Source organism: Enoplosus armatus, chromosome 18 (genome assembly GCF_043641665.1).
Source record: "Enoplosus armatus isolate fEnoArm2 chromosome 18, fEnoArm2.hap1, whole genome shotgun sequence".
Taxonomy (NCBI): Eukaryota; Metazoa; Chordata; class Actinopteri; order Centrarchiformes; family Enoplosidae; genus Enoplosus; species Enoplosus armatus.
Window position 1 is genome coordinate 5,966,909 of NC_092197.1, and position 27,895 is coordinate 5,994,803.

A 27,895-nucleotide genomic window follows, 5' to 3' on the forward strand; every position below is an offset into this window, starting at 1 on the left:
CTTTAATTTCCCAATAAAAGACAGGAGAAAAGCTAAAAAAAAAGACAGCTGTATCACATGTATGAGGTCAAGGTTTCAGTATGCCCAACAGGGGGCTCTGTGCTTCCATTTAAGCATGTATGCGGTTCGAAATACTTTGTAGCTACATGTCAAAGTTAAATTAATATAAAAATTAATATGTTTCCGGATAACATCATTTGTCATTAAAATATCAGTATTTGTGACTAACGTTTTTAGTCACACGGTTGTGTCCATAAATGACTAAATGTGATGGCTTCACGCCTAAGCTCACCAATAGATTGTAAATGTATTTAATTACTTATTACTGAGCTTTTTCAGTGGATTGGATAAGATCAGGAAAAATTAAAAGAATATATACTGAGTAATATAAAAGTTGGAGCTGAGGCCCTAGCTTATATGACCTGTGATGATGCATGAGACACACATCAGGGTTTCCAGATGTGTTTTATAGCACAGGTGGACTTGAAACAAAGACCTCCACTGCTAACATCATAAAAATGATTGAAAAACACTTGAAATGTGTTAATGAAATAAATCATTAACGTTTATGTGAAAAGAGCAAAGGTGCTACTTCACAGTCTGGCTATTGTCCGGGCAGTCGTCGACTAACTAAACTGATGAGACGAGATGCGATCCAAGAGCTGGGTGGCTTACCGCATCGGCTAAACAATTTCCTGCGAGAAAAACTGACACATACTGACGATTAAGATACACAAAATGATAAGCTAACATGCTAGGGCATTTTATGAGGAAAGATAACTTGGTATGTGCAGAAAGAAACATTTTATTAAAAAATGCTGGAATACTGAAGCCAAGAATACCTTCAGTGGAACAACCAAAGATACAATATGATGATAAGCAAAAACCTCAACATGTGGCTTGCTAATATCTCCATACTGTACATCCTCTATATGTGCCAATGAGTACCCACAGGTTTTGCAAGACAGAATTACTTTCAGTCTCCATCCAACACTATCAACCTGAGTCTTGACTTGATGTTGTGGTCCAACACTCAGCAGTCTGTTTGAACGAGTCCTTCTTTTGATCAGGCAGTTTCATTTAGATGTGTTTTTTCAAGAAGGAAAGAAGACATGCATAAAAAAAACGGTTAGTTGAGTTCAGTGACATGTTCCAAAAACATGTGAACAAATATATCCACAAACACGTGAATGAAGGCAAATGTCAGTGACTTAAAGCTTTAAAACCAGATCATACTGAAATAATAATAGGAATACGCTATTTTGTAGAGGTCTGCCATAGCGAGACGTGCTTTGTTTCATGAGGAAAAGGAGAAGCAGAGAAACATTAACATAAGCAGAGTAGCCTAATTAACATTACATGAATAGAGAATGTAGCCTAGAGAATCTTCTTTTAAGTTTATTATGAAGCTTATTGTTGATACGTACCGTTTCTTTTCAAATCAGTATTGTCGAGAATCCCTTTAATCTGTATTTTTAGAGTCAGTTGTCTCTTTTGGCCAATGATGGTTGGTACAGTTTAGTGTCTGAACTGCTGAATTGGCCTTTTCAAGTCCTTTCATGAGCCTCGTGCTGCTGAGATCGATGTTGAGGTCAGAAATGATTGTGTGATGACTACAGCTTTTAACTATGTCATATAACACCCATTCAAGCTGTCATACAGTGGTTTCTTCTTGTTTTGTTTTGTCAGTGTGCACTCAAAATGCTTTGAGGTTTGATTTTGGTTCCGTCTTTGCACCAGCATTTGTATGCATTTGCATCAATGTTAAATGTTAACATAGATAGATGGATTCAAATATTTTTGGTGTCGATGTGCAGTGATGGAAGGTAAATATATACATTTGCTCAAGTACAAATAAATTATTATGATGTTTAATTCAGATAAAACTTTATTGATCCTGGGGGGGAATTCACAAGATCTCCAGCAGTATATTAAGTAATTAAAATTACCCTTAGCCAACTAGCTGCAACATTAAAGTGATGTACACATTAATGCATCAATAACTATAATAGAAATAATATATTATATATGATTCTGAAATGGGTTATTCTGCATAATGAGTACTTTTACTTTCTGTACTGTATATTTAGATGCTAATACTCTTGAATGCAGGACTTTTACTTGTAACTGAGTATTTCTACTCTGTGGTATTGCTACTTTTACTTATGTAAATGATCTGAGTATTTCTTACACCACTGTCTATGTATTGTACATTGTGCACAAACTACTTGATTTTAATGATTGTTGAATTTCCATACTGTCCCATGTGCAACACTTGCCAGCTCTGTGTGAGTCTTCCATGGTCCCCGCAAATGCACCGCACTTGTATCTGGCCCTGGAAGCAGACAAACACTGGTTTGTTACAACTCTATGAATTGAAATTGAAACACGCCCATCCTCTTGTTGACAGATTGACATGGCTAATTCCTCACGCAAGGGGGCGCTGTTACACTGGATGAGGGCTCTCTGCCCGAGTCTAGGTTCAAGACATTAACGTGTGTGTGTGTGTGTGTGTGTGTGTATGTGTGTGTGTATGTGTGTGTATCCAGTGAAAATTACCCGGAGACGGACTGAGACAGTTTTTGACCGTACCAATGTGTGTAGCCTATAAATATATGATATTTACCCCGGCGGAATCATCTCATGGACACAACAGTGTATCGAAAATGAGGGAATAATCGGAGGAGACACACGGCGAGGCTCGTCTGTAGCTAACGTTTTGTTGAACTGCGAGTGGGATCACAGCTGCTGGCTACGAAAATGTCGGGAAAAATAGAGAGCAAGCAAGGTAAGTCCTGCCCGGCTAGACTCAACCACACTGCTCCACCTCGGGATACTGTATAACGGTATTCCCCACACAGGGCACGGATGGATCAAATGAGGGCTCTATGGAGCAATACATACGCTAATTGGGGCTCCAAATAACGTTGAACGAGTATATTCAGTGTAAATGGTGGTTTAATTGGGCCTTATGGATTGTTCTTTTCTCGGCTATCCAGTTAAAATAAAGCGTCACCGTATCAGCTAGCTGGTATTAGCTAATGTTACTCGCTGGAGCAAATGGCTTTTCTGTACCGTTTCAACCCCATGCTGACTAGAGATAACTAGTTGGTTAACTGACCAGTAAATGATTGACGTTGTTACTACTCCAGCAGTTCATCCAGATGGATGTCGTGGGCTAGCTAGCCTGGAGAATACCATTTAAATGTGCTATCATTCTATAGCTTTTGTGGTACTTCACCGGCTTTTCACCATTCACTCTCAGCTCAACTGTCGTAAATATAACATGGTTTGATTGTTTGAAAGCATCGATAACATTCAAGAACAAATCTCACTTTTCACCCGGGAAGAAATATTTTTAAGACAATTAAAGAAATTAGCATATTGTGATTTAAATCCCCTTCCTGCTTCATATTTGGCCGTTAGCTAACATTTTAAGATGGGTTTGTAACGGTGGCTAGCAGCAGCTAAAGGTTAGCTCTTCACTAGCAAAGCCTAGCTACGTTGTTATCTAGTACACTGGAGTTGTAATGCGTTCACGCCCAAGACTGGTGTGTGTATTTGTGTTGGTTTCAACATTGTGCACGTGGCATTTCTCGTTGCTTTCACCCTCGTTGTGTCTACTAGTCGTTCATTTTGTATGCAGCTTTAAAGACAAATAAAGCACAGTAAAGCACAGTGAGTACGAGAGGAAACAGGGTGGTCTCGGGTATGCCTTTGGAAGGAAACTTTATACCCGCCAGCTACACTTGCATCCCACTCCACCAGCTGTCTCCCTGCTTCGCTCCACATACAGTCCTGCCCGGTGATGCCTGCAGTAAATGGGCACACACACACACACACACACACACCAGCACACACAGATCCCAGTAACAGGCGAGAAGGGAGTGTCATCCACCACTAGCTCAGTCATTCTTCATAGGCGTAAAAGTTTCCGATTCCTTTCGTGTCTTGCAGACAGATGACTACATATGGTCACAGCTAACTAAAATCAAACAGGCAGTGTAGTTTTAGTAGATTCTGGCTCAATGATAAATTAAAAGGTATTACAGGCAGTGTATACAGTGTATTTGTATATAATAGTCATTATGAGCCCAATCCATCACTTTTCTCTTGTGGACCTGCTTCCCCAGATTGTCATAGTTGTGTATACTGGGTCACTTGTTGGCCTGTTGTCTCTGCTCGCTTCCACATGTACCCATCGATCCCAAATATGTCCCCAGAGGACACACTATGCTGGATGCCAGTGGAATGGAAAGAGGGGGCAAGGCTGGGGACTCATGGTTGCACTGAAAAGCTGTGCAGCAGGCATAGCTTCAGTGTCAGCCTCTTAAGCCTTTTCCTCAGAGAGAGAGAATGTGTGTAAGGAGTGGAGGAAATAGCTGGTGTTAAAAGGAGACTGTTGTCTATGCTGTGGAGACTCTACAGAAAGGGGACCCGTTTCAGACCTTGACAGAAGGAGATTAATCCACTGGTGCCTCGAGGAGCAAATTAAAAGGGAAAAGATTTGCAGAAAGTGAAATAAAGTTCACCCCTAGAAGTAGGGATTCCTGCACATGGATATAGTCGTGGGTTAAGGTTTAAATAGTGATATGATGCTGCCAAGATGTACCATGCAAATGGTTACCATAGCACGCAGACCAAGTAGGACTATCAATGCATAGCAGGAGACTCATGGCCAGCATTTCTTCCAGAGTCACTGGCTGCATCAACATACTTCCTAATCACCATGGATACGATGTCCTGCTGTCACTGACTTTTCCTCTCTTGGGGGTGGGGGTAACACTGTTACCTGTTTAGATTTGCTTGTGCACCCAGTTGTGTGGAGCTTAGTTAGGATGTCACCTCCTAGGGAATCACGTGGGTGGTTCTTGTGTCTGTTTCAACACTGAACCCCGTTCTCTGTGTACGCACCCACATGACTTCATCACTCAGGCAGCCCAAACTGTAATCCATAAACAGATTCAGTATCAGTGATGGTGTTGCTGAAAAGACAACAGCAGCAGGCAGCCAGAGGTTTTAGACCCACTTTTACACATGTATATATCCAGTTTGTTGTGTCCATTCCACCACCTCTTTCTCTGTGCATCTAAGTTTTATCCAGAATTGGGTAAATCTCATTTTTCTCACCGGTGCAAAACCAGCTAATGATGAGTGATATAAAATGGTTTAGGTGTGCTTATATTGTTGAAATGAAATAAGAAATACTTTCTGTTCCATATTTGGTCTATCTTCTGTATTGTCACTCTCTCTATGTGAATGTTTCTGAAATTAGTCATTAACTGCTCATTGAATGTTTAGTACATGTATTTGTCTATTGTGATGCTTTTAATTACCTATTTAGACGCCCTGGAATAATTCCACTGTTGTTTATAGTTGGCACTGATCCATTTAATGCAACACCCTTGAAACAGGCTTTCTCATTGTTGACATGGTCAGATTTTTGGGAAAAGTGACACAGAATATAAGTAACATGAATACCTTCAGCTTCATTTTTGCAGAATAAACCCTGCATTCACTTCTCAGGAGAACTGTAGAAAAATACAGCAGAGCTGCACATCTGGTGTCATCCTGTGAATGAAGTCTGCATTCACACGAGTAATTCTAAAATTAAATGGCTTGACTATGACTTTAAACAATTATAGCTGCCCCTTGTTGCCAGAATATGCGCACTGTGTTCATTTTACAGGCTATGGAATTTGTTTTATTATGAGGATAAGTAGAAACTTTAAAGCTCAAATATGCCTTTGTCCGTGCTGTGTTGAAAAAGTGCTGTACCGTGACCCTGGTAATGGCGTATTTATAAAACCATGTGTTTGTGCTTACGCATGGTCCTTGTGCACATCTTTGCCACTTTGTAGGATGTTTGTATTCGTGTAAACAGTTACATTTCCATCAGAGAAATAAGTCTTTGAGTGTTGTTTTTGTATCACCGTCTGACAAACTTTACCGCAAGAAACACACAACTTCATGTCTAAAAGAAACAAGCCTTAATTGAGACTATATTTGTATTATTGCAATGTTTGCCATTGCAAAATGTGTCTTTATTTTCCCCACAGAGACTGGGATTGTGACACAACAGTTTTGGCATGCCAATGTTGGTAGCAAAGTTGTGGGAGTAGCACAGTGTTTTATAATTAGCCTGTAGACTTCTCTCTTGCTGGATGGTCAATGGTAGTACCCAGCCACAGCGGAACTGATCCATCAGTTCCTTATTTTAGGCTGCTGCATAGTGTGGGAATGTGTATCTGTGTGTTTGCCTTTGACAGGGTTTAGCTGTAATGCAAAGAGTTGACTCTCAAACATTCCTAGAGTTAACACTGAAGTGTAAGTCATTTTGATGGCTTTGTGTTTGCTAAGTGGTTATTGCATTGCTTCAGACTGAAATATCTTCTTGTCTGATGTTCAGAAATAGCAATCCCCACATGCATTAGTCACCAAAACTCTGAGCAAGAGCTAAAGCAGTCGTGATTACAAAAGGGTTCCCCGGATGATTAGCTTTACGCACATTGCCGATGAGTGATCCCACTGTTGCACAGAGCGAGCTATGGCTCTTGGTTTGACATGCTGCAATTTTGAGGTTTGATGGCAGAAAGCATTTCACCCTCCCTCTCCCACAGAATGAGAGGCTTGCTGTTGCCATATAGGTTTAGCAGTGTTGTAATTAGTTTTTTTGTGTGTGTGCTGTGTATGGGAAAGCAGAAAGAGGGAGGGAATAGAGCTTAGGGAGAGAAAGAAAGAGGGTGGAGGAAAGGTAGAGCATTGATGGGAATCGAGTCTTTGCACAGAGAGAGAATCAGGGAGAGAAATGGATGGATTACATGTTGGGTAGTGACTGGACCGAGGCTATCGATGAGCAGCGGAAGGCTAGGTCTGTGAAGGCAATCAGGTCTTTGTAACATGAATATTTTCAAGGCCGTTCCGCCTTCAACATCTTCCAAGGAGCTAAAGACGGCAGTTAAGATTGTGTTCGGAGATCTCACATGTAATTCAATACAACCTTCATTTACAGTTGGTATTCATCCTCCCTGCTTCCATCTGTGCTCTTGAGACTTCTTTTCTCAGAGGAGTTCGTCTTATGAGATGATGCTTCACTTGAATTCTCTGCTGTGTGTTGGCCTACATACAAGAGTGCAGGCCATTTATTTCCGCAGGTGGCCTTGCTCAGTCAGTGTCTGTTCAGTACACCCCCTTTCCAGATAACTGTGGGTTGGACCCTCTCCAGGACCACTGATGACAGCTTAGACGGCTTCACTCCGACGTCCAGGATTATGTGATTCTAGTCGTATTTACAAGAAGAATTATTTAATAAACAATCAACTCAGGAAAAGCACATTACTTTTCAATTCCTCTTGCCTTCTCTCCGTGCTATTTGTGGATCTTCCCTCTGAAGTGCTGTATGTTGCAGCTGACTCAAGAGACAATGATCATGCGGACCAGTTAGTTTGTGACTAACTCTCAGCAGTGCTATTGAGTGATAGCTGTGGCAATACCAGCCTGACCCAACAAGTCATCAGTATACAAAAAGTATAACGATCAGTGTCACTCCTGGACCAGTAGCTGTGTGGACTGAGGCCTCTTGGATGGGCAATATAAGCTGGAGGAGCCAGGCCTCCTCAGAGGACACAGACTCGTCTCTACAGGGGGATCTAGATGAGGACACAGGTAAAGACACACAAATATATACAGTTCTTCTCCTGATGCAGGCATGGTGGACTCTAAGATCAATGCTACACTTGCTGGACTATTGACTGTAATTTCCCCCTGAAATGGTTAAATATTTTGCATTTTATTTGGGGTATTTAAATGATAATATTAACAAGGAAGACACTAGATATAGCTATTTATTATTCTACGTTGTCTCCACAGAGCCTAGACAAGTCAGAAGAACAGGCATTCATTGAAATGTAAATGAACAGGCCAGGACATGGACTCTATTCGCTGCTAAAAAATATTTTCAAGCACTGGGTTCTGTTTGACTTGCACAGTTACCGGAGTAGGCGGTTACAGAAGTTTCATGCACACTATGCATTTATTCAACAGTTTTTTTGTTACATAAATGCATGCTTGCATTGTGTTTTTGGGGTGGATCTGTACTTCTTTGCAAGCTGTCGCCAGTTTTGGAGCTTTAATGTAAAATAAGCTTGCTGGCAGAATGAAATGCAGGGGACATTCCTCTCTGTGCTTTTTGTGTCGTGTGGCTTTATAGAAGGTGCTCATTTGCTCCACTGAAGTCTTGGGCGGACCCAGCCCGTGGAGGCTGCTCTGCAGGGCCGCAGCCTTCCATCACAGGCTGCCTCTCTGCCTTATCACCTCCAAAGCTTGTAGACAGAAGCCATAGCTTCTAATCTTTGCTCATCGGGTGAGGATCTCTCCATGCCTAAATGCTGTGGTCTTAATCCAGTTGCACAATACAACAAATTGGTATTGTTATCCAACCTGCCTGCCTTGCTTCACCATGGCCTGTTTGTTGACCCACACGTTGAGGTTAACACTGTTTGATTTATTAATGTTAGTAGTGACTTTGTGCTTCTCCTGTTAAGCTGTGTGAACAGATCCACCCTGGTGAGCCGGTAGCACATAGCGGCTCCATAATTAAGGTAGTTGAGTCCATCATTGTGTAATTACACAGCGCAGAGTGGCATAATACCTTGTTTTGAAAACACACAGTCTGTGTTGCGCTCGGCCTAATAAATCTGTGCACCTCGGCCCAGCAGGCAGCAAGAGTCAGTGTTTGTATGGCTGTGTGTATCCTGTATGTCTACCCTTGCCTGCCCAGTCTCCGTAGCTGTGATGGCCCTCAGTGGGGACGTGTAGAGTGAGTGATGTGTTTCAAACAGATGGACTGCATGGTGGCACAGATGAGGAGGTCTCAGTTCAGCCACAGCTGAATTGCTACCGATGTTTTGAACTACTGTAAATAGTGACTTGACTGACTGATCATCAAGAGGATGATTCCACTTTCCGATCTTATCTCATATAAGCAGAAGCAGCTGATACCAATCTCGATACATGCAGACGTGATAACTAATAACATCTTCCCCAGTGTCTCTTAATCTTTATATACGGTTTAGACGTCCAGATTGAAGAATCACTTTACCAAACCCCAAAGTCTCCACTGTATGTATTCATTCTGATACAGTATAAAATTCAATATATCTAACAGACTAAGATGTTGACATGGTAAGGGTGTTTCTGTCCTTTTATCCTGCAACAACTTCATTGCATCAATGGAAACCACCTGGTGGTGTAGGTGTAAAGTAATCCTTGATACGATGCTGGAACTAAAACTAGGAGGGCTGAGAACCACTACTGAAACTACTAATGTGTCCTATGCCATTTTCTTTCAGTTCTTGTTTTGCAGTGAGATTTCAATTGAGCTCATGTTTCAGCTTGCTAAGATTTGTGTTTTCCTAACATTTTCTGCAGAGCTACAAGTTCAAGATGCATATAAACCCGAGCCATTTATTGGCAATGTATTTTCTCCAAAGGAAGACAGAGTATTGCCATTCTGCACAACCTGTGATAGCATGTCGAAACCCAGTGTCTTCCATGGTTATTTAATGCACTTGCTGACTACCATACATACATGACAGATACAGTAATGACCACCACTTAGAATGAAGAAAAGAAATACCCTTCTGCATGCATTTTCCTAAGCAGCCAAAGAAAAGTGAGCACCAGGGAGAGAGTCAGAAATAGTGAGTGGCCTTGGTGAGCAGCAATGTCAACGGCTGAAAATGTGGAGATCCTGAAAGAGGGTTTCATGTCAAGTCATGCCTGTGTGCGTGTGCTCGTGTTGAGTGTGTCAAATCATTCAGACCCCAGGGTGCCATGGCTGGGTGAGGGAGCTGGCGTACAATGAAGGGGATGTCCCACAGTTGCTGCCAGTTTCCGATACCAGTCTAAATCAGGAATGGAGAGAGAAGTTGACATTGCTTGCAAACAAGTCACCGTTGTTGTCGAGGCAGATGTGGGCATGCGTTTGTGTGTGCGCTTGTCTGGCTACATTAATGATTCTGAATCTTTGGTTTGGTTTTCTTTTTATTGTACCCAAACTGTATATGACATACTTTCATGCAGACACGCACAATGTTTATTCCGTCAGTGACTATGACTGAGCCTGTGGCCCTGTGGGCAGAGTGTGTCTGCCTCCACTGACCCACTTCCCCTTGGATGTTCCTCCTCATACAACCTGAATAAGAGAATATGTTTTTGAAATAGCAATAAAACATGCAACACTATGGATTTGTGAGCTTTCAAGGAAATTGTAAAATGCTTTGCTCGAATGAATGAAGTTAAAACAAGAAAGAAACATATCCTCACAAAGTTTCTCTCAGCACACATTTTGACTTTGTGCTCCTCATATCTTCTATTCCAGTTGAAATGAATAAATTAAAGAATTTTGCTCTTAAATCAAACAAATGTGATTAAAGTCAGGTCGAGCAAGCACATGCTCAGGCTTTTTTATTATTATTTTTCTAAGGAACATCTAGCTTGCACATGCATAGCCATTATAACTAGCATCACAACATATTTTATACGGACAAACTGAAACAAATGAGGAAAAGGAAAAATACCCCAAAACAACAACAATAACAAAGGAAAATGCTTCTTGCTCTTCACAATGCTTTTCTTTATAGACTTGTCCTTTTAATGATTCCACCTGTGGCAGTGAAAGACACATCACTGTTTTCAGTCACATCATGCACAATCTGACTCTTCACTAAAATATAGAAGTGAGGCAACTCGATTGCATCAAATTGATGATTTTATTGTAGCAGATGTGTTTTAAACGGCCCACCATATTATTTCTTTTGGATCACTTTGAGTATAAATGTAAATGCACAACCATGTGTGGGAGTCCTTTAACGCAGACTTTGTGCAGCTGTGATAATAAGCACATTTTGTGGGTTCATCTCTTTTGTTCAGTGTGTCTGCATTCAGAGGAAGACCAGAGGACAAAACGTCAGGCGATCAATAAAATCGCTGAAAGATGATATGCAGTTATGTAGGCGCAACTTATTTCATTTGTTTTTTCACAGTAAGTCTGCTGCATAATGTGGTATGGGTATTCTTTTTAGATATTGTTATGATGAATAAATAACATTTTTCAAAATGTCTGTTTTTATATACGTTTTAATCTTAAGAGATGTAGTTTTAAAGACTTAATATCAAGACCTGATCCCAAGTGATCCTCAACAATAGAGCTCCTGCAGTCTTTGTCTCGCCTTACAGTTCCTCCCAGCTTTATAACACACTGTTTCATGTGGAAAAATGTGAAACCACAAAAGAAGCGTACAATCTCAAAGCCGTTTTTATGCGACCTTTTTCAAAAATATACATGACACCACAATAGACTCAGAAGTGATAGACGACTACTGTAAATATAGAGCTATTAATACAAGAACGCTTGAACACAAGTTTTTAATGAAAGAAATTTACAAATTTACAACACAAAATTTAAATCCCAAAACGGGGAAATGGAAAGCACTTGGGAATATTCGTATGAATGTCAGACACATGCACACAGAGAGAGTGAGACAGAGAGTGAGCTTTCTTTGTGTGCATGATAATTAAACAAATTTAAAAAGAAACAGTAAAGTTTATTTTAGTGTGTGTTGGATTATTCATCGCTGACATAGTTTAAACAGCCACTGCCTAATTATAAGTGGCTGTGCGAGGGCGGTCTTGTTCTTTGTGGCGGACACATCTGTCATCCAAGCCTATTTTTAAGAAGCTGCGAAACAATCTGAATGCAAAGAGTTTGGTTTGCCACAGTAAATTTGAACTGCAAGACGAGCTGTGTTATTTGGCATCTGTCTGTCAGTCTTGTCCAATGCAGTGTTTGTGCACAAAGTGTCAAGAGGATGACAAGTAGCCCGCTGCACAGACAAGATCAGCTTTGTACAGCACTCGAACGTGGGGAGAGTGGTACCACTCCTCGCCGCTTGAGGCCATTTACTCACAAGAACGCTGTTGCTTATGCTTCTCTGTCTGTCTGTGTCTGTCTCTGTCTTCTCAGGCTGTGAAGCAATTGGTTCTCTTGTGGCTGTTTGTCTGTGTGTAGGATCAGTCTCCTATCTCAAGTGCTTTATAGTGCCTGTTTGCCTCGTGCTCTCTTGCCAAACAGCTGCCGTTCACTGAGAACTCTGAATTCATCTCAACAGATCACAGGGTTTTTAGCTGTCGCAGTGTCTCTGTTCTGGTGCTGCTTGATGTTACAGATACTGACAAGCTGGGTATTTATAGCACTTTGTGGTTCTTTAGTCTATTGGTTTCACCCAAGGTGAACCTGCTGTCTGCCAGCCGAGCCGCTCTCACTATGCTGAAACACAGTTCAGAAAGCAAGCTTTAAAGGGAATGCTAGAAAATGCAGTAAACCAATGTAGCCAGAAGGTCACTTGAAGGATCAGACTGCTTTGAGCAGTTCTTTGTCTTGTGTGAGTTTGTGTGTGTGTGTGTGTGTGTGTGTGTGTGCGCGCGCGCAGTGTGCCTGTATTGAGCCTTGCTTGTTTAGGGTGAGGTAAGTTGTTATACAGGGGAGCTGTAGAAGGAGAGGTTCTGAGTCCAGGCTGTGCTGGACTCTGAAGTTTGTCTAGAAAAGAGGGAGCGGCTCTCAATGAAGGAGACAAGGGACAGGAAATTGTGCCAGTGGCCTCGGCGTCAGGGGGGAAGGAACAGGAGGGGTACCCAGGATGGTGTATATGTGTGAGTGTGTGTGTGATTTCCCGCTTTCAACCCCTCTACCTCACGTGCTTGCCCTGCCCTCCAATATAACACAGTAAATGTGTGTCACTGTCTGTCGCCTCACTCATTCCTCATGTCACATCATGAGCTGTCACCACGCTGGTCGAGCAAAACGACCAGCAATTGGTATATCACATCTAGGTGCTACAGCTAATGGTTATTTTCATGATCGATGAATCTGCTGATTACTTTCTTGAGCAATCGTTTGGTCTTCAAAATGTGTGAAAATAGAGCCATCACAATTTCATAAAACCCCAGTTAATTCATCAAATTGCTTGTTTGTCCAACAAACACTCCAAAACCTAAAGATATGCGGTTTATTGTGACAAAGAAAAGCACCAAATAAGTGTGTCAAGTGGTTCCAGTTTTTCTTCCCTTCCTGCAGCGATACACACATCTTTCTTCAGCCTACATGACTTTATAGCCTGTAACTATTGTGATACAAGTTCACCTCTGGACCTTTCCTATTTCACTTTGCTGTTTACTCAATCCCGTTGTCACTGTGCCAAGTAGTGTGTGCAGCTTTCTGTTTTTTTATTTTACAATTGGGGCATCAAAAGCTTTGCTGCTCGTGTGTGCTGTAGATTATGTCCTATTTGTTGTCGATGCCGTTGAAAACCAGGCCCTGTGGCATCCCCTTTGCAACCTTTTGCTTGTGGTTGAATAGTTTAGAGGGACTCTTTGTGTGCTCATTTGTTTCTGTTTGGGGATGTGGATGTGCATTGTGCCTATGTGTGTGTGTTTCTGTTGTACAGGACAATTGAGTGACCTATAGGCCTCAGGGCTCCCTCCATAGCTTTCAGTGCAACCCCACTGAACTGCTGTGCCAAGTGCTCCCATTAACTAGTTCCATTAGCTCGGCCAGTGCCCACTATGAGACCTCAACCCATATTGAAACCATACAAAACTGACTAAAAGATCAGTCACAGCCCACACAGTCAATGCAGTGTGGTATAATGCAGTACTGTATGTGCTGATTGCAACACTAAAGCTGCTACATGCAGGATCACTAATAAATTGCTCTTAATCCTTTGAACTCTGCAATAGAAATGATCCGTCAGTGTCTACATTGGTATTTGTTCTTATTTTGTCATTTCTTGGAGTATCTTCAAATGCTTCATATTCCTAAAATCTGTACAACCTGAGCTAAAAGCTCATGTAACTCAAACCATAATGATTGATAAAAGTATTGAAATTGTGTTATAAAAGAAATACAAAATTCTGACATGTTTTGTCATCACATTTTACTCAATAAACACACAAAACAACACAACTAACTTTGAACTATGTACATCTTTTAGTTTTTCGAGAGCAATTGCTACAGGTGTGTGCTGGTAGTGCCTCTCTTGAAGCACTTCTGAGAGGTCCAGGGACACTCCACACAGCTCAGCAGAGAGGAGCTCCTGGAAACCCTAGTGCGTCATGAGCTGCTCACCTCTGGTGGCACACAGCTGTTTGAGCAGGATGTAGCTGTTTGTAGCAGCAATGTCAAAAAAATGGAACAAAATCGTACCACTCTTTTTACATGTGGAGTAGTATCCAATGAGCTGGTCAGAGAGGTCAGAGATGGATTTAAACAGGATCATGCAAACAGCAGCCACGGGAGGTCCGTTAATCTAGTTGCAGTTACACAAAGATATACTAACATAAAAGGGAGGGTGTGAAAGAGTGGCCATCAAAAGCAGTGGAGTGGAGGAATGAATGAGTAATAATGATAATAATAATATTAAGAGTAGCTGGGGTTTAATATGGCATCTGATCCACCAGCAGTCCCAACAGTATATTTGACAATTTTTTTTTCTCAAACCAACCAACAAGTGACGTGCAAATGTGGACAAACAATGTGGTCTGTACCTTCATCACACTAACTAGAAAGGAGGAAATGTGTGGGTTAAATGCCAGCAATGATAACCAGTAACAATGAACCACCAGCCAGAGCAGCAGCAGCAGTGGTAGGAAGGCACAGAGGGGGCATAGAGAAATACAGACGGGAGCAAAAGATGCTGTTAACTCTGGTCCAGGAGAGCTTTGGAAGAAGGAGTTTTGTTGGCTTCATAGGTAAACAGAGGAGGCATTGAGGCTTGAGACTTGTAAATGTTTATGCCACCACACAATACACAGGCCTAATGGTCCCACCCTCTTCCAAAACACCACTTTCCAGGCTTCTGGTGTACCTTTGACACAGTATAGAGCTCTGCGTCAGAGTCACACCATATGTCTGACTGGATTGAAAATGCACCGACCTGAGTGGGTGTTTTTTTTATTCCAGAGAAAATTTACATTTTCCTCCAAGAAATGTCTCATCAATAATTAACTGCTTGACCAGAACAGTTCATGGAACGACTCACTTTGGATTAATACTGTAATATTTCAAAATGACAAACATTCTCTCTGTGAGCTTTGAATTCAACCACAGCAGGTAAAGTCAGTTCCCCTTGTGTGGTATTACAGAAAGTCCCAGCCAGCATTTACTGTTTATTTCTGTTGCCCATGCATCAGTAGTTAACCTATCCACTATTTGACAGTGTGCTTGAACACACACCCCCTTACTTTGCAAATAATATTTATATATTGACACAGCTCACCATTAGCTTGTGGTTGATTAATTAAATAAGAGTTTTCTGGAATTAAAGCTCTCCAATTGGGATTATTAAACTCCAAAAGTGGTAAATAATGCCTCATATTATTGAGAACTGATTTAATATTTAAGGACCTGAAATCTGTATACTGAATACATCAAAAAGGCTGTAATTTTAGGACGAATTTTAGTACTAAGTACGAAGTGCCACAGTGGAAGTCCTTACTTTTCATTTGATGAAATTATCCAACAACGCTTGTATAGTAGTCCTTAACAAAATAATGGTAAAAACAGACTATAAGTATCACATTCATCTCAGACTTGTTTTGTTTCATTTTAAACTTTATTCGATTGCATTTAATGAAATCGTTAAAGACTAATTTAATCAGAAAGCACTATGTTCATGAACTCAACAATAGCACTATACCAGCATGTTTACTTGTCAGGAGACATCATTCCTCCTATAAAAGTTGAATTATTTGTGAAACTCCTGTCATTCAGTACAAGTACTTTACAAGGCTTCATACTAACCCACTACCCCCAATATCTACACCACCACATCTCCTCTGTAAGCTGTGTAATTATGGAACTGAGCATAGTTTGTTCTAACCTCAGTAGCCTTGAGTTCAAGTCGTAGTAGTTTATTTTAAGCTGTGTTATGACTATGAAACATTGTGTTTGTTTCCCTTCACTGTTCTGCCTCAAACCCTATTTTTCTGTCATGGTGCTTATACAGTATCACCGCGTGACTTTGTGTGTGTGTGTGTGTGTGTGTGTGTGTGTGTGTGTGTGTGTGTGTGTGTGTGTGTGTGTGTATGTGTGTGTGTGTATGTGTGTGTGTGTATGTGTGTGTGTGTGCGCGCAAAATACTGTTGAGAAACATTGCTTCAAGCCACTGTTTTATTGCTGTACATGATTCAGATGACAGATCGTGCATCGCCAGATCGCTGTATGTGTTTCAAAGTGCCATGGAAATACACACATCATTTCAGTAGGCCTTTTTTAAACCGAAGGAAGTGACCTCAGATCTTGGTGACCCACCTATTGCACCCAATGCGATGGCCAACTACTACAGAAACAAAATGGTGCAGCAAAGCAGAAATGCAGGGCAGTGTGGTTGGTTTCATAGGCACTAGCATGAATAAAATGTTTGTTTTGGTGTAAATGAAGGATCTGTAGATGTGATGTCGTGTTGTCTGTGTTGACTTGAGCCGTTTATCCTGAGTAATAAGAACGTCATACAAATAAACAGACTCAAGAATGTGAGGTGTGTCACCAAGAGATTAGGCTGGATTTTGTTGTTATGTGCCTCTACATGCTGCTTGTTGCTTATTATGGCTTAATGCAACATATTTTCAGCCCCACTGATAATTCTAGTTTCAGTTCACTTTGTCGATGCGTCACACCGCGTTGAGTATGGATGCTTTTATGAGATTGTTTGTTCAATCGGGAATCGGCTCACATTTGCATGTTGAATGTTATTCTCTCCCCTTTTCTAAGCTTTCCAGAACAGCGAGAAAATGGATGATGGTACTTTTGATATTCTTTTTTATCTCAGACTGCGATCTCATGACTCATCGGGGTAATGATGTCTCGTTCAAAGAGCAGGATTTTCCCTGTATAGATCATCTCAATCATAAGCCACTGTCTACTGTGTCACCTCTGTGGTTAGATTTGAGAGCAGATGGCATTAACACAAACCAGGAAAGAGACGTTTTACTGTCCTACTGTCTTTCAGTCACTTTCTCATCTTCATATTGCACACAGGCTGAACATCCACTTTGCTGTTTTGTAATATGGATCTGCGTTATAGATCGCCTGTGTTGTGTGGCCACGCTCTGTTAGCCATGGTTGACCATGCCGTCTGTTGCCCATACAACCCAGCAGGCAGTGCGCCTCAGTCACCACATTGATATTTGCTTCTGGCCATTGACCCATGGTTAGTGGGGCTGCTTTACTAGTCATTGACATACTGAGGGGCATGTTTGTGTTAGTTATTAATAGCGTAAAATATTGGCTGAGGTGGATTTTATAGAAGCGGATTTCAATGTCTGCAACATTGCTATAGCAATAAAAGGCATGCTTCTGTATAAGAATTTAAATAATGGTAAAATTGATAAAACAAACCATGTAATAAAAAACAGTCTACAAAACAGTTTGTTCTAATTATGAAAAGTAATTGTATGTTATAATATAAATGAGGTAAGAATGAGTTATGTTCTATTACTTCAGTGAAGTATTCATTTAGATCCAGGTTATTATCTAAATTGGTTCATTTTTTCAGTCAATTTTTTCAATGGCTTGTAGTTTATTGTTATCCCTGATGTAATTGCTCTGATGCCAAGTCAAAATGATTTGCCCATTAGGTTTATTTCAGGACTTCAGAGGTCATTGGGAAGTGTGTGGCTGAAGAAATCCAGTATTCGGATGTGTCAGTTTGCATTGATAATTTGATTTTCTACATGGAAACCATCTTCTGTGTGTCATTTACTCATTTGGTAAGTGAAATTCAATAGATGATAAGTGGACTGAGCACTTAGCATCCATTGTATCTCATTTACTTACTCAGTGAGTGGACTGGATGCTCTCAGTCTTCCTGTGGCTCTTTGTTGAACAGCATACTCAAACAGCACAGCTGGAAAACTGTAAAACCCACCACTGGACTTCTTCCTCCATTACTTCTGAAATCAACCATTAACCAGGGCCACGTTTCACACTATGGCTTCCTCCTTTCCCTGCCATCCTTGGACTGTAGCTTGGCTTGCAATACACACACACACACATACACACACACACACACACACACACAGCTTGCTGTATCCTACAGTGCTGCTTGTTGATAACAGAGAACATAAAGAGGATTCCTATTGAAAATTGAACACAACCAGCAGGAAGCCAACCACTACAATGGGGAGAATAAATAATTCACTAAGCACTTAACTATTTCCTGTTGAATTTTCCTCTCTTTCCTCTCCATTTTTCTCCCTGCTGTTCATCTCACGTGCCTCAGGCCTGCATTCCACAGCAGGTCTTGCTTGCCTGCGGAGATATGATACTCCACAGTTTTTGTTTTACAGTGTAGCACACAGTAGTTCACCCAGTATGTTGTCATTTTTATAGACAAATAAGGCCTTGTTGCAGGCAAAGTTGCTTATAAACAATGCACTGTCTGTTAACATGTATCCCAGGGCAGTTTCTCTCAATTGTGTCGAGAATGAATGTATTTTGTGTTTTAAAATACAGTAAATAATATGTTAATAAAACACCAGTTATAGCCAATGCTTAAAAGAGAGGGGAGTTAATCTGAGTCCATTTATAACAGAGGCTTGTATCAAGCATATTTATGATAACAGACTCTTTCTCACATCTACTATATCTGAATAAATTAACTTTTTAGTCAAGCTAGCGACGTGGCATTGGGTCAACAACTCTTGGATGGATTGCCATGAAATTTGGTACAGTTACTCATGCTCCCCAGAGGAGGAATCCTTATAGCCTGAGCTATAGCTTGACAACATTTTGTGCAGATATTCATGTCTCCCTCAGAACAAATTGTAATGACTTTGGTTTGATCCCTTAACTAATCTAGCGGCATCATCAGGTCAAATTGTTAAATTGTCCAGTACTTCGATTTATGACCAAGTACCTTCAAAACTAATGACATCCCCATCAGCGTCAGGTGTACTTTGTGTTTAGGGATAATTAAGACATGTTAGCATGCCAACACACTAAACTAAGATGGTGAACATGGCAAATATTATACCTTCATTATCATGTTAGCATTGCCATTGTGAGCATGTTAGCATTTAGCTCAAAGCACAGCTGTGCCTATCTACCACCTCACAGAGCCGCTAGCATTGCTGAAGACTCCTGGTCTCGTTTAGCTTTACTTATATAGCCATTCAGACCAGAGAGTGCTTCACTGAGGTAAAATTAAGAAGTCCATGTTGAAATGAATTACCGGTGTAAACCCAGTGTGCACATACTCATAGATTTAGTTTTCCAGTCGGTCAGTGGAGAGCACAGGCCGTGTATGAAATTGAATTTAGGTTGTCCATTCATTCTTCACATTCTCATTCTCATCATCATCATTCTGTCCAACGTAATTTTAACTGTCTCCTGTACACACACTTTCAGATTAGTCTTTTTCCCCTTGGCTTCTTCCCTCTTCAACAGCTGGCACAGTGACCTTTCTGGCTCTTGTTTCAGTCTTTTAGCGGGCTCAACAAGTCCATATACGTAGGGCTTTCTCACTTTCATTGAGCAGTCCTCACTGAGGGAGTTCAGCAGGAGGTGACAGCTGTGTGTGTGTAACCTTAAGCACAGCCTCCCCTGTATCCCTGCACACAGTTTTCATCCTATTCCTAGAGCCAGTGAGGGGTTGACCAGCTGTCCTGTATAGATCACACCTGTACTGAACAAGAACCAGATCAATCTGCCAGCCTGTCAGTTCGTCAGTCAGATCTGGACAAGCTCATATGTCACCGGTCATCAGTTGTGTTGTAGGAATCGCCACCAGCAACTCGGATCCTGGATTTCCTACTGAAATATTTTTACTATGTATCCTCTGTCCAGACATTTGTTTTAATCTAAATGTGAAGTTAAATGTATGGGTCATTGCATTGTTTATGTATATTCTGAAACAGGACAGTAGGACTAACCAGTTCCCGCATAAATCCAAGGTTTTGATACTGACTGGATATATGGATGTGTGAAAGCTTTATTTATTTATTACACCTTTGTGAAAACATGATCATATTTGCCTTGAGCACAAAATGTACCATAAAGATGTTTTATTATGTCTTTTGGCGTAACCTTTGGCTGTTTTCATTTACTTTGGCAGCCCAGCTAAAGAACATTTAGGCAGGGAAACAATGTTCATATTTAGAAAGTAACATGAGTTGATTTGAGCTGGTGTGTCTGTGTTGTGGTAGTGAAAACCCCAGACTGGTCGAATTTCCTTGGAAGATACTTGATGCACCTGGATGGCTGGTATAGATACTAATGTAATTATGCAACAGAATTAAATGTGTGCCCACAGTTAACTCTGCAAATGAGAAAATGTGTGAGCATGATTAAATACACACAAAAAAGCAATTTAAGGCATATTGCATACATTTAACAGTGTGTTTGTGGCAGAAACACCCATAAATGTACACCCCTGGTGTGTGTGTATGTTTGTATTTGCTTGTTGTGTAATTAAGCTTTGAGACAATCCAGCAACTGGTAGGCTCCTGGGGACTCTGCTATACCACAGAGTTGTGTGAGAACTCTCCCAGGCTTTGTTCAAGAGTCGTTCAGACTGGAGTGTTTGTTTTAAATGTCCCCAAGGCCTTTCAAAGCAGAAAAAGTGTTTAAGCAATTTAAATGCCTCTAAAAGATGTTTACTTACTAAATCCTCCACTATTTATCGTTAACAATCTGGTTTTAGTGATTTCCTGATTTTATTTTATTTTATATAAAATATATATCCTTCATAGCATCAGTAAAGAAAATGTTACTGATTTGATAGACTTTTGTGAAATTAGAAAGAATAACAAACATGAACTTTTTATCATTTTAATGTTTTATTGCTATGATATTCACAGGAACCTTAATTGCAGAACTGTGAGGTTGCAGTGTAACGTAGCGAGGCTCAGGGGAGTTGTGTGTGTGTGTTCAGTTCTCTGTGGGACTGTTGCAGTTTACAACAGAGGAGACAAACCTCACCCTTTATGGAAGTGTAACCACTCTTTACTGTTTATCAGGCTGGCTCTGCTGCTGTATTGCACTGTATTTTAAAGGGAGTAAGGAAGAAATTCGGGAGCCCCTTGCAGGAATCAACAACAAAGGTTTTTTTTTTTAGGTTTTTTTTATCCGGTCCATTATGGGAATATTGGAATACACCCTTCTCTGTTCACTTGTTTTGCAGGTGTACTACAGTACAGAGTTTAGGAGGCACACTAGTATAAAGGCGTGTTGTGACCTGGGCAGCTGGGAAAAAAAACTGTGAGGTTTCTTTCAGTCTTTTACCGAGTCCATGACTAGTCAGATTCAGTGTAAGAGACGTTGCAACCAATGACATCACCACCTCATAACTCTGGACTGCAGCAGGCAGGCAGGCAGCTGGGGAGAGCGGGAGGGATGGCTGGCCCGTCTCTGGTGGAGGAGTGGAGGGTGGGCGCTGAGAGGCGTACATGACTATAACAGAGCACTGTATTCACTGTATTCTCTCTCTCTCTCTCTCTCTCTCTCTCTCTCTCTCTCTCTCTCTCTCGTTGACTTTCTGTCTTTCTCCCTGTTCATTTCTTTCTGTTGATGATGTCATTTCCATGCTGAGCCAGACTTCCAGCGAACTCTAGAGTGAAGTGGGGGTGGCTTTCTGTTCTCAGAACTGGAGAGAGAGAGAGGGAGGGAGGTGGTAGAGAACTGAATAGGGAGCCGAGGAGCCAGTGTGCATGATAAACAGCTGAGCCACGGGGGCTGCGATGGTGTCTGAGGGACCAGCTGTATCGATCATGGCGGTGACTCATTGTGCTGATGTCACTGCTTCTCGACTCCGGGTTGCAGCTGTAAACTCGCACATAGTCCTTCTGGGCCTGTTCGAGCTTGGATTGAGCGAGAGGGCCCTGTTTATTGTGATGTTAGCCACAGTCCCTGCACTTGTGCCAGGAATATGGGGGGAAACAAGGTCAAACAGATAGGATTATGTGAGACTAAATTCATATGGAGGCTGCTGTGCAATCAAGAGCATATGGTCCACTCCACACACTGCCATAAAGTGAAACCTTGCCAGGATAGCACTCTGGCTTACGGCAAAACTGGCTAACACAGGTATGTATAGCCTCAGGGTACAAAAAAAAATCCTCACACACTGCCAGCCCTAGCTATGCTATTCAGACTCTATTTAGGTGCAGTGAAGCAGTACAGCATCCCCTGTGGCTAAGCTACAGAGTATTGATACAGACAGCTGTTGAGATGAACAGGTTGTCGCCTTCCGCAGGGTCTTCACTGTGTCTAGTCACCAGTCTGACTCTGATAAGCTCGAGCACTTTGTCTTCCTTCTCTATCCCTCAATCCTGCCTGGCTGACTAGCTGAGGTTTTATCTCTTTACTCCACTGATGGTGTGAATTGAAGACGCAATGTATAACACCCCCATGAAGAGGCTGCTGTCTCTGTTACATTGTGGTTTTGCCTCTGTAGTGACACAACAGGGCTACTTAAGAATTTGTCTTGCACATGTCTTCTAGTATTAGAGTTATGTTGTGTTTTAACAAAGCTGATGTATTTCTATGTACATACATGGTACACAATTGATTTATTTATGTATTTTTTTGTGGGCCATGTATGTATATGATTATGACTATTTATATTTTTCATATATATATTTATTTTCTTTTATATATTTTATATATGCTGCTAAGTGGAGTGGCTTGCTGCCAAACCAAGTTGTGTTGTGTTTAACGTGCAGTGAAAATAAAGCATCTATCTATTTATGTAGGGAAATAGAGTAATTTGATCTGTTTGGATGTTTGGAATGAGGTCAAATGCAGGTTAAAGGTGACTCAACAGTCATGAGAGTAACTGAGTAGGTTATTGAATCAGTCATGCACCATTAGTAACCTGCAGAACAGCCAGTGTTGATTTTATTTTTGCACAATGTTGAGATAAGGTTTTTTTTTTTGAAATTGCAGTGTAAAACAAGAGCCTGTGGGGTCATGTGTGCCTCATCTTATGCATTTGTATCGGGAGGAAGCTCCACTGGATGCGTTGTCATCAACATTTTTAATGAGACACACAGTTGTCCTTGGCTGCCTCAGCAAACTTTGGCTTCTGCTCGGGGTAAGGGATGATGAGGATTAGGGTGGAGAGAAAGAACAGTAGGGCGGATATATGCGCGGCATGTGGATCGATGGTGCAGATGAAAGAGTTGCCTGGCTGGAAGTCTAGTTTGTGGTGTGTTCCTGCTGGTGATTGCTATTCAGCATTCAGTGTTTTTACGCTGATGGCCGTGGAATGTCAGATCCCGCTGTCATCAAGCGGAGGGGAGATTACACCAGATAGAGGTGTAATTTTGTCGCAGATAAAACCCACGCTTCCTGCCGACTCCCACCGCTGTTATTAGTATTTATCTCCTGATACGGTTTGGTGTGGAGATAGAGGGAGGGGGCAGAGAGGTGAAGGGAGACTGCGAGTGAGCAGTCAATTCTTCTGGGATTAACGGAGTGGGGGACTCTTCTCTCCTTAGATACAATCAGCGCTCTCTACAGTGAACAAGTGGAGTTCTGCTAAATTACTCTGCTATTATGAGGCCTCTCTCAATTATGTACCATAAAGCAATATTCATCTCAGCGCTAACCAGAGTATTTTATTATAACCACCCTCTTCTGCTCTGTCCTTATCTCTCTTTGTGTGCACTCACATGTGTGTGCACATAATGGTCTGGCTCTATGACTGGGCCTGTCCTGCACATTTATCTTTGGGGGAAAAAGCAGCAGATGAAATAAATCTCTAATGTTTTCCTTTCCTTTAAAAATACCAGTCTTGTTCTTGTATCTTGCTGGTGTTGAGCTCTTCACTTGGGCATCATTTCAGATGAGTGGCATTGTGTGAGAGTGATATCAACACTTCAGTGTGCTTGTGCCATCTGTTTTTTTTAATCTTTTTTTCTATTCCCCCCCCTGAGAATCTCTCCTCCTCGACTGACCACTCAACTTTCTCTATTTCCCTCTGTCCATAGACTCGCAACGGTCCCATCTGTCCTCTTTCACCATGAAACTGATGGACAAGTTCCATTCTCCCAAGATCAAGAGGACTCCATCCAAGAAGGGCAAGCAACTGCAGCCCGAGCCAGCAGCCAAGAGTACTGAGAAACCTGCTAACAAGGTGTGTGTGCGATCATGTGCCAGAAAATATATGTGTGCACTGTGGGAAATCCATCTCTTTCCCACCTTTTCCGTGTGTTTGTTTGCCTATTTGTGAGACGATTGTTTTCCTGTCTCATGTTTTGTGCTCCCATACTCCATTGTGTCTGTGTGTGTGCGAGTTTCCCTGCTGGTTCCCACAGCTTCCCAGTCGCTGTGGCGGCTGGCTTCTCTACAGCAGGTGTCTAAACCTATAAAGACATGAATGAAACTGGGCCGCTTCCTGAATGAACTCCTCCGCTCCCTCTTAAGGCTTTTGGTGTAATGAGTATATTCCCCAGAAGCCCTGCTGTGAAAGACTAGAGAAGCTGAAAGAGCCCGTTGCTGTAGTACCAAGATGGCTCCAAGCCACATCACTTGATAGATGGTGCTTTGAACTGTGAGCAAACCATGGGAATAATAGAACCACAGTGGAGAACCCACTGTTGTTGTGATGGTTCAAATTCTGTATAGCTTGTTTAGTATATTATGGCATACTGAGTTTATGGTATTAAAGAGCTTGAAGCATGTTCATCATCATCATGAAAATCATAAGCTTTGTAGTTCATTTCTGAGGTGCTGTTCTATGTTATTGCGTTCTTTCTTGTAGAAGGTCAGTCGGCTGGAGGAGCATGAGAAGGAGGTGGTCAGTGCCCTGCGCTACTTCAAGACAATCGTGGACAAAATGGTTGTGGAGAAGAAGGTGCTGGAGATGCTTCCAGGCTCGGCCAGCAAGGTGCTTGAAGCTATCCTGCCTCTGGTCCAGGTAGAGGCCCGGATACAGCACAGGTGAGTCACACTATTTTTGGTAAATATTTTAAAACTTTCATTCTTTCTCGCCCCTGTGATTTACAGCACAAGATGGAAATATTTATGTAGCTTTTTTTTAATGATATAAAATATTTTAAGTTTAATTAATTTTTTTGACACAGTGGTGTCTTTTGCACAGACTGGAACCTTTCCAACCCCATTTTCCAAGATGGACTCCTGAAAATAGTCTTTACTTGCTGTCTGGTTACTGTCCTTTTCCCACTGTAGATGTAATAATTCCCAATGAACCATTTGTTGATTTCATTCTTAGCATTCTTGCCTCTTGACGTAACTCATAACGTAGCTGTTATGCCTGCAGAACATGTTAGAACTAGCATGTTATAGGCTACCACTCACTGAGCAGCTTGTGAAGATTGATAATATGTTGTGACAGACGACATCCCTCACCTCAAGGCTTCCTGGACTTGATCCCTGAAGCCTTTTAAAATTTACGTTCGTGTGTTACTCACTGTTGATATGGCACGTTATCAGAAATGTTACCTTGGAGGAGGAAGAAAAATGAATCTCACCTTTCAGATATATCAACCGATGCACTGAGTCAGTTTGTTTTACTTCCTCTCCGGGTAAAATAAACCCTTTCTGTGAAAGCAACCCTAGCCGCAGTTTGGTTGGACTGTCAAGACATGTTAGAACTTCTCTGTCTTTGTCTTTTCCCATCCGTCAGTAGAGATGAAGGTATGGAGGTCAGAGGTGACAGATTTTGTATCTCACAGCCTTGTGCATAGAAGCGATTGATGGATTGTTGCTGCAACACTGAAAAGCAGCCATCTGTGGGGATTTGACCTCAGTCTAATGGTGTCAAACCCCAATACATCACAGTAGAAATTAGATGTTTTTTTGTCAAATGCGCTACTGTACATCAAGTTACTGTTGTGTGACAAACATAGAAAGACAAGCTTTACCCTCACTTGTTAATAAAGCTAAATTAGTTTTGCCATCTACTAAGCATGCACAGTGTACTACAGTGTCAGATTGTCTGCAGTGATTTAAATCAATATTGGTCAAATAAGTAGGTCAACAATGGGTGTAACTCCTACCCATGGTCTTGGCACGCAGTGTTAAGTTGATTTAAAGTGCTCATTTGCCAAAAGGTTAGTGTATCTATCTGCAAACACTGACTGGTCACTTATAGCTGCAGACTTTATTATAATTGCACTATTTGTGGTTCCAGTGTAACCTACAGCCCTTAGCTTGCGTAGTCTTTCTGGGTCAAACCTCTCCACCCTTCCAACTGCTCCACCGTCTCTCAAATCCTTCTGCTAACCCACATAGCCACAGTCGTCTCCTACTCACCGTAGGCCTAAGCTGTGTAGACATAGTGGATGGATATTCCAGCACTGTGAATCAGCTGCAGCATGTTGGTACAGGCCTCTGCCACACCTTAGTGTTAGGTCTGAGTGCACCATTCACTACAGGCAGAAACAACACCCCGCTTCCCTGTGTGGTTACACATTCTTCTGTCAGCACTAGCTAGTTTTTTCCAGCCTTCAAGCTTGTAGTCAAACATACCTGAGCTTCCTCAACAAAAGACCCCTAAATATGTAGTTTAATAGATGGTAGATAGATGGAAGTGTATCATGTGGTCCTGTTTCTATGTGATTTCTGTCTTCTCCAGTCTAACGTGCTTTTGCTTTTTTCACAACCTTCTGTTGTGTTGTCTTGAATCACACTCCTTTCTGCACCTCTGGTCTCTGTGTCATCTTTTTTTTTTCTGTTCCATATGGGACTTTTGTTTTTATCCTTGAATTCCTCTTGCCTCTCCCCCCGATGCTTTGTTTTACCCTCGCCCCAACTCTGTTCTTACACACTTTCAACAGTTCGGCGTTGTCTTCCTGTCATAACCGGGTGTATCAGAGTCTGGCCAACCTTATTCGTTGGGCAGACCAGGTGATGCTGGATGGCATCGACTTGGAGGACAAGGAAAATGTGGCATCTGTCACCAGTGTCATCAAAGCAGTGCTAGATGGAGTAAAGGTAGGCCCTTCCCTGATAGAGGAAATGTAGTGGATAGTGTTTTCTACGTCCCCCTGTTGTGTTGTTATTGGGGGAGCCACTGAAGCCGGCTGTGTTGCCTTTCTATGAGCAGGAATTGGTGAAGCTGACCATAGAGAAACAGGAGCAGCCATCACCCACCACCCCTAACAAACCAGCACCCCCTGCAACCACAGCAGAGAGGTGAGTACAAAGTGTGCTCTCCCGAATACAAACATACTCATTCAAACACTCAAAGTAGTTCATTCACTCAGACAGCTTTTATCTGTGTAGCAGCGTGTCATCGGAGATGCCCTTGATAGATCGGGAGCAGGAGGTCTCGAGTAAGACGGCCCCGGCAGCTACTCCTGCAGAGGCTGCCTCTGACATACCAGATGAGGACGTAGCCCCTCCCAAACCCCCCCTTCCCGAGGCCAAAATGGCAGAGCTCAGGTGAGGAAGACACACATCCTACAACTGCAACTCTTTATAGAGATCCCTTTTTTTTTTGTTTTGCAATTAATGGATCCAACCCTGAAATTCAAGTGTTGGTTTAGTCAAAGTGAAAGTTAATAATGAGCTGAAATATGAATTCTGTAGGAATTTTTCAGCCCACAATTCTCGCTGAAGCTCCTACTTTGGCCAAACAGTGCTGCGGAATTAGCGGTACCCCTAACCCTAAACCCTAACCCTAAAACATTCTCTGAAAATGTTATACAAATATCAAATGAGGAATAAAGACAACTTTCAGGATGTGGGTATGTAAGGGCGATTACTCTTTCATTTTCACTGATTTAGACCTTTTTGAGTTTGAAAATCAAAAACCCTTTGGTGTATAGTGTATTTTCTGATGTAGTTTGATAGTCTTTTCTCCTGCGATCC

At 41.7% G+C, this 27,895-nt stretch overlaps 1 protein-coding gene across 2 annotated transcripts in view; it reads left to right on the plus strand.

Annotated features, from left to right (window-relative positions):
- Positions 1-2,599: 2,599 nt before the first annotated feature.
- Positions 2,600-27,895, plus strand: part of rapgef1b (Rap guanine nucleotide exchange factor (GEF) 1b) — a 41,772-nt gene continuing 16,476 nt past the window's right edge. Inside the window, exons 1-6 of one of the 2 annotated variants that reach the window (XM_070924486.1) lie at positions 2,600-2,788; positions 24,049-24,194; positions 24,822-25,000; positions 26,860-27,016; positions 27,129-27,217; positions 27,308-27,466. In XM_070924486.1, the coding sequence (XP_070780587.1) occupies positions 2,761-2,788; positions 24,049-24,194; positions 24,822-25,000; positions 26,860-27,016; positions 27,129-27,217; positions 27,308-27,466 (758 nt within the window). In that variant the 5' untranslated portion in view covers positions 2,600-2,760. The remainder of the gene's footprint in view (positions 2,789-24,048; positions 24,195-24,821; positions 25,001-26,859; positions 27,017-27,128; positions 27,218-27,307; positions 27,467-27,895) is intronic. The other variant, XM_070924485.1, reaches the window with a different exon arrangement.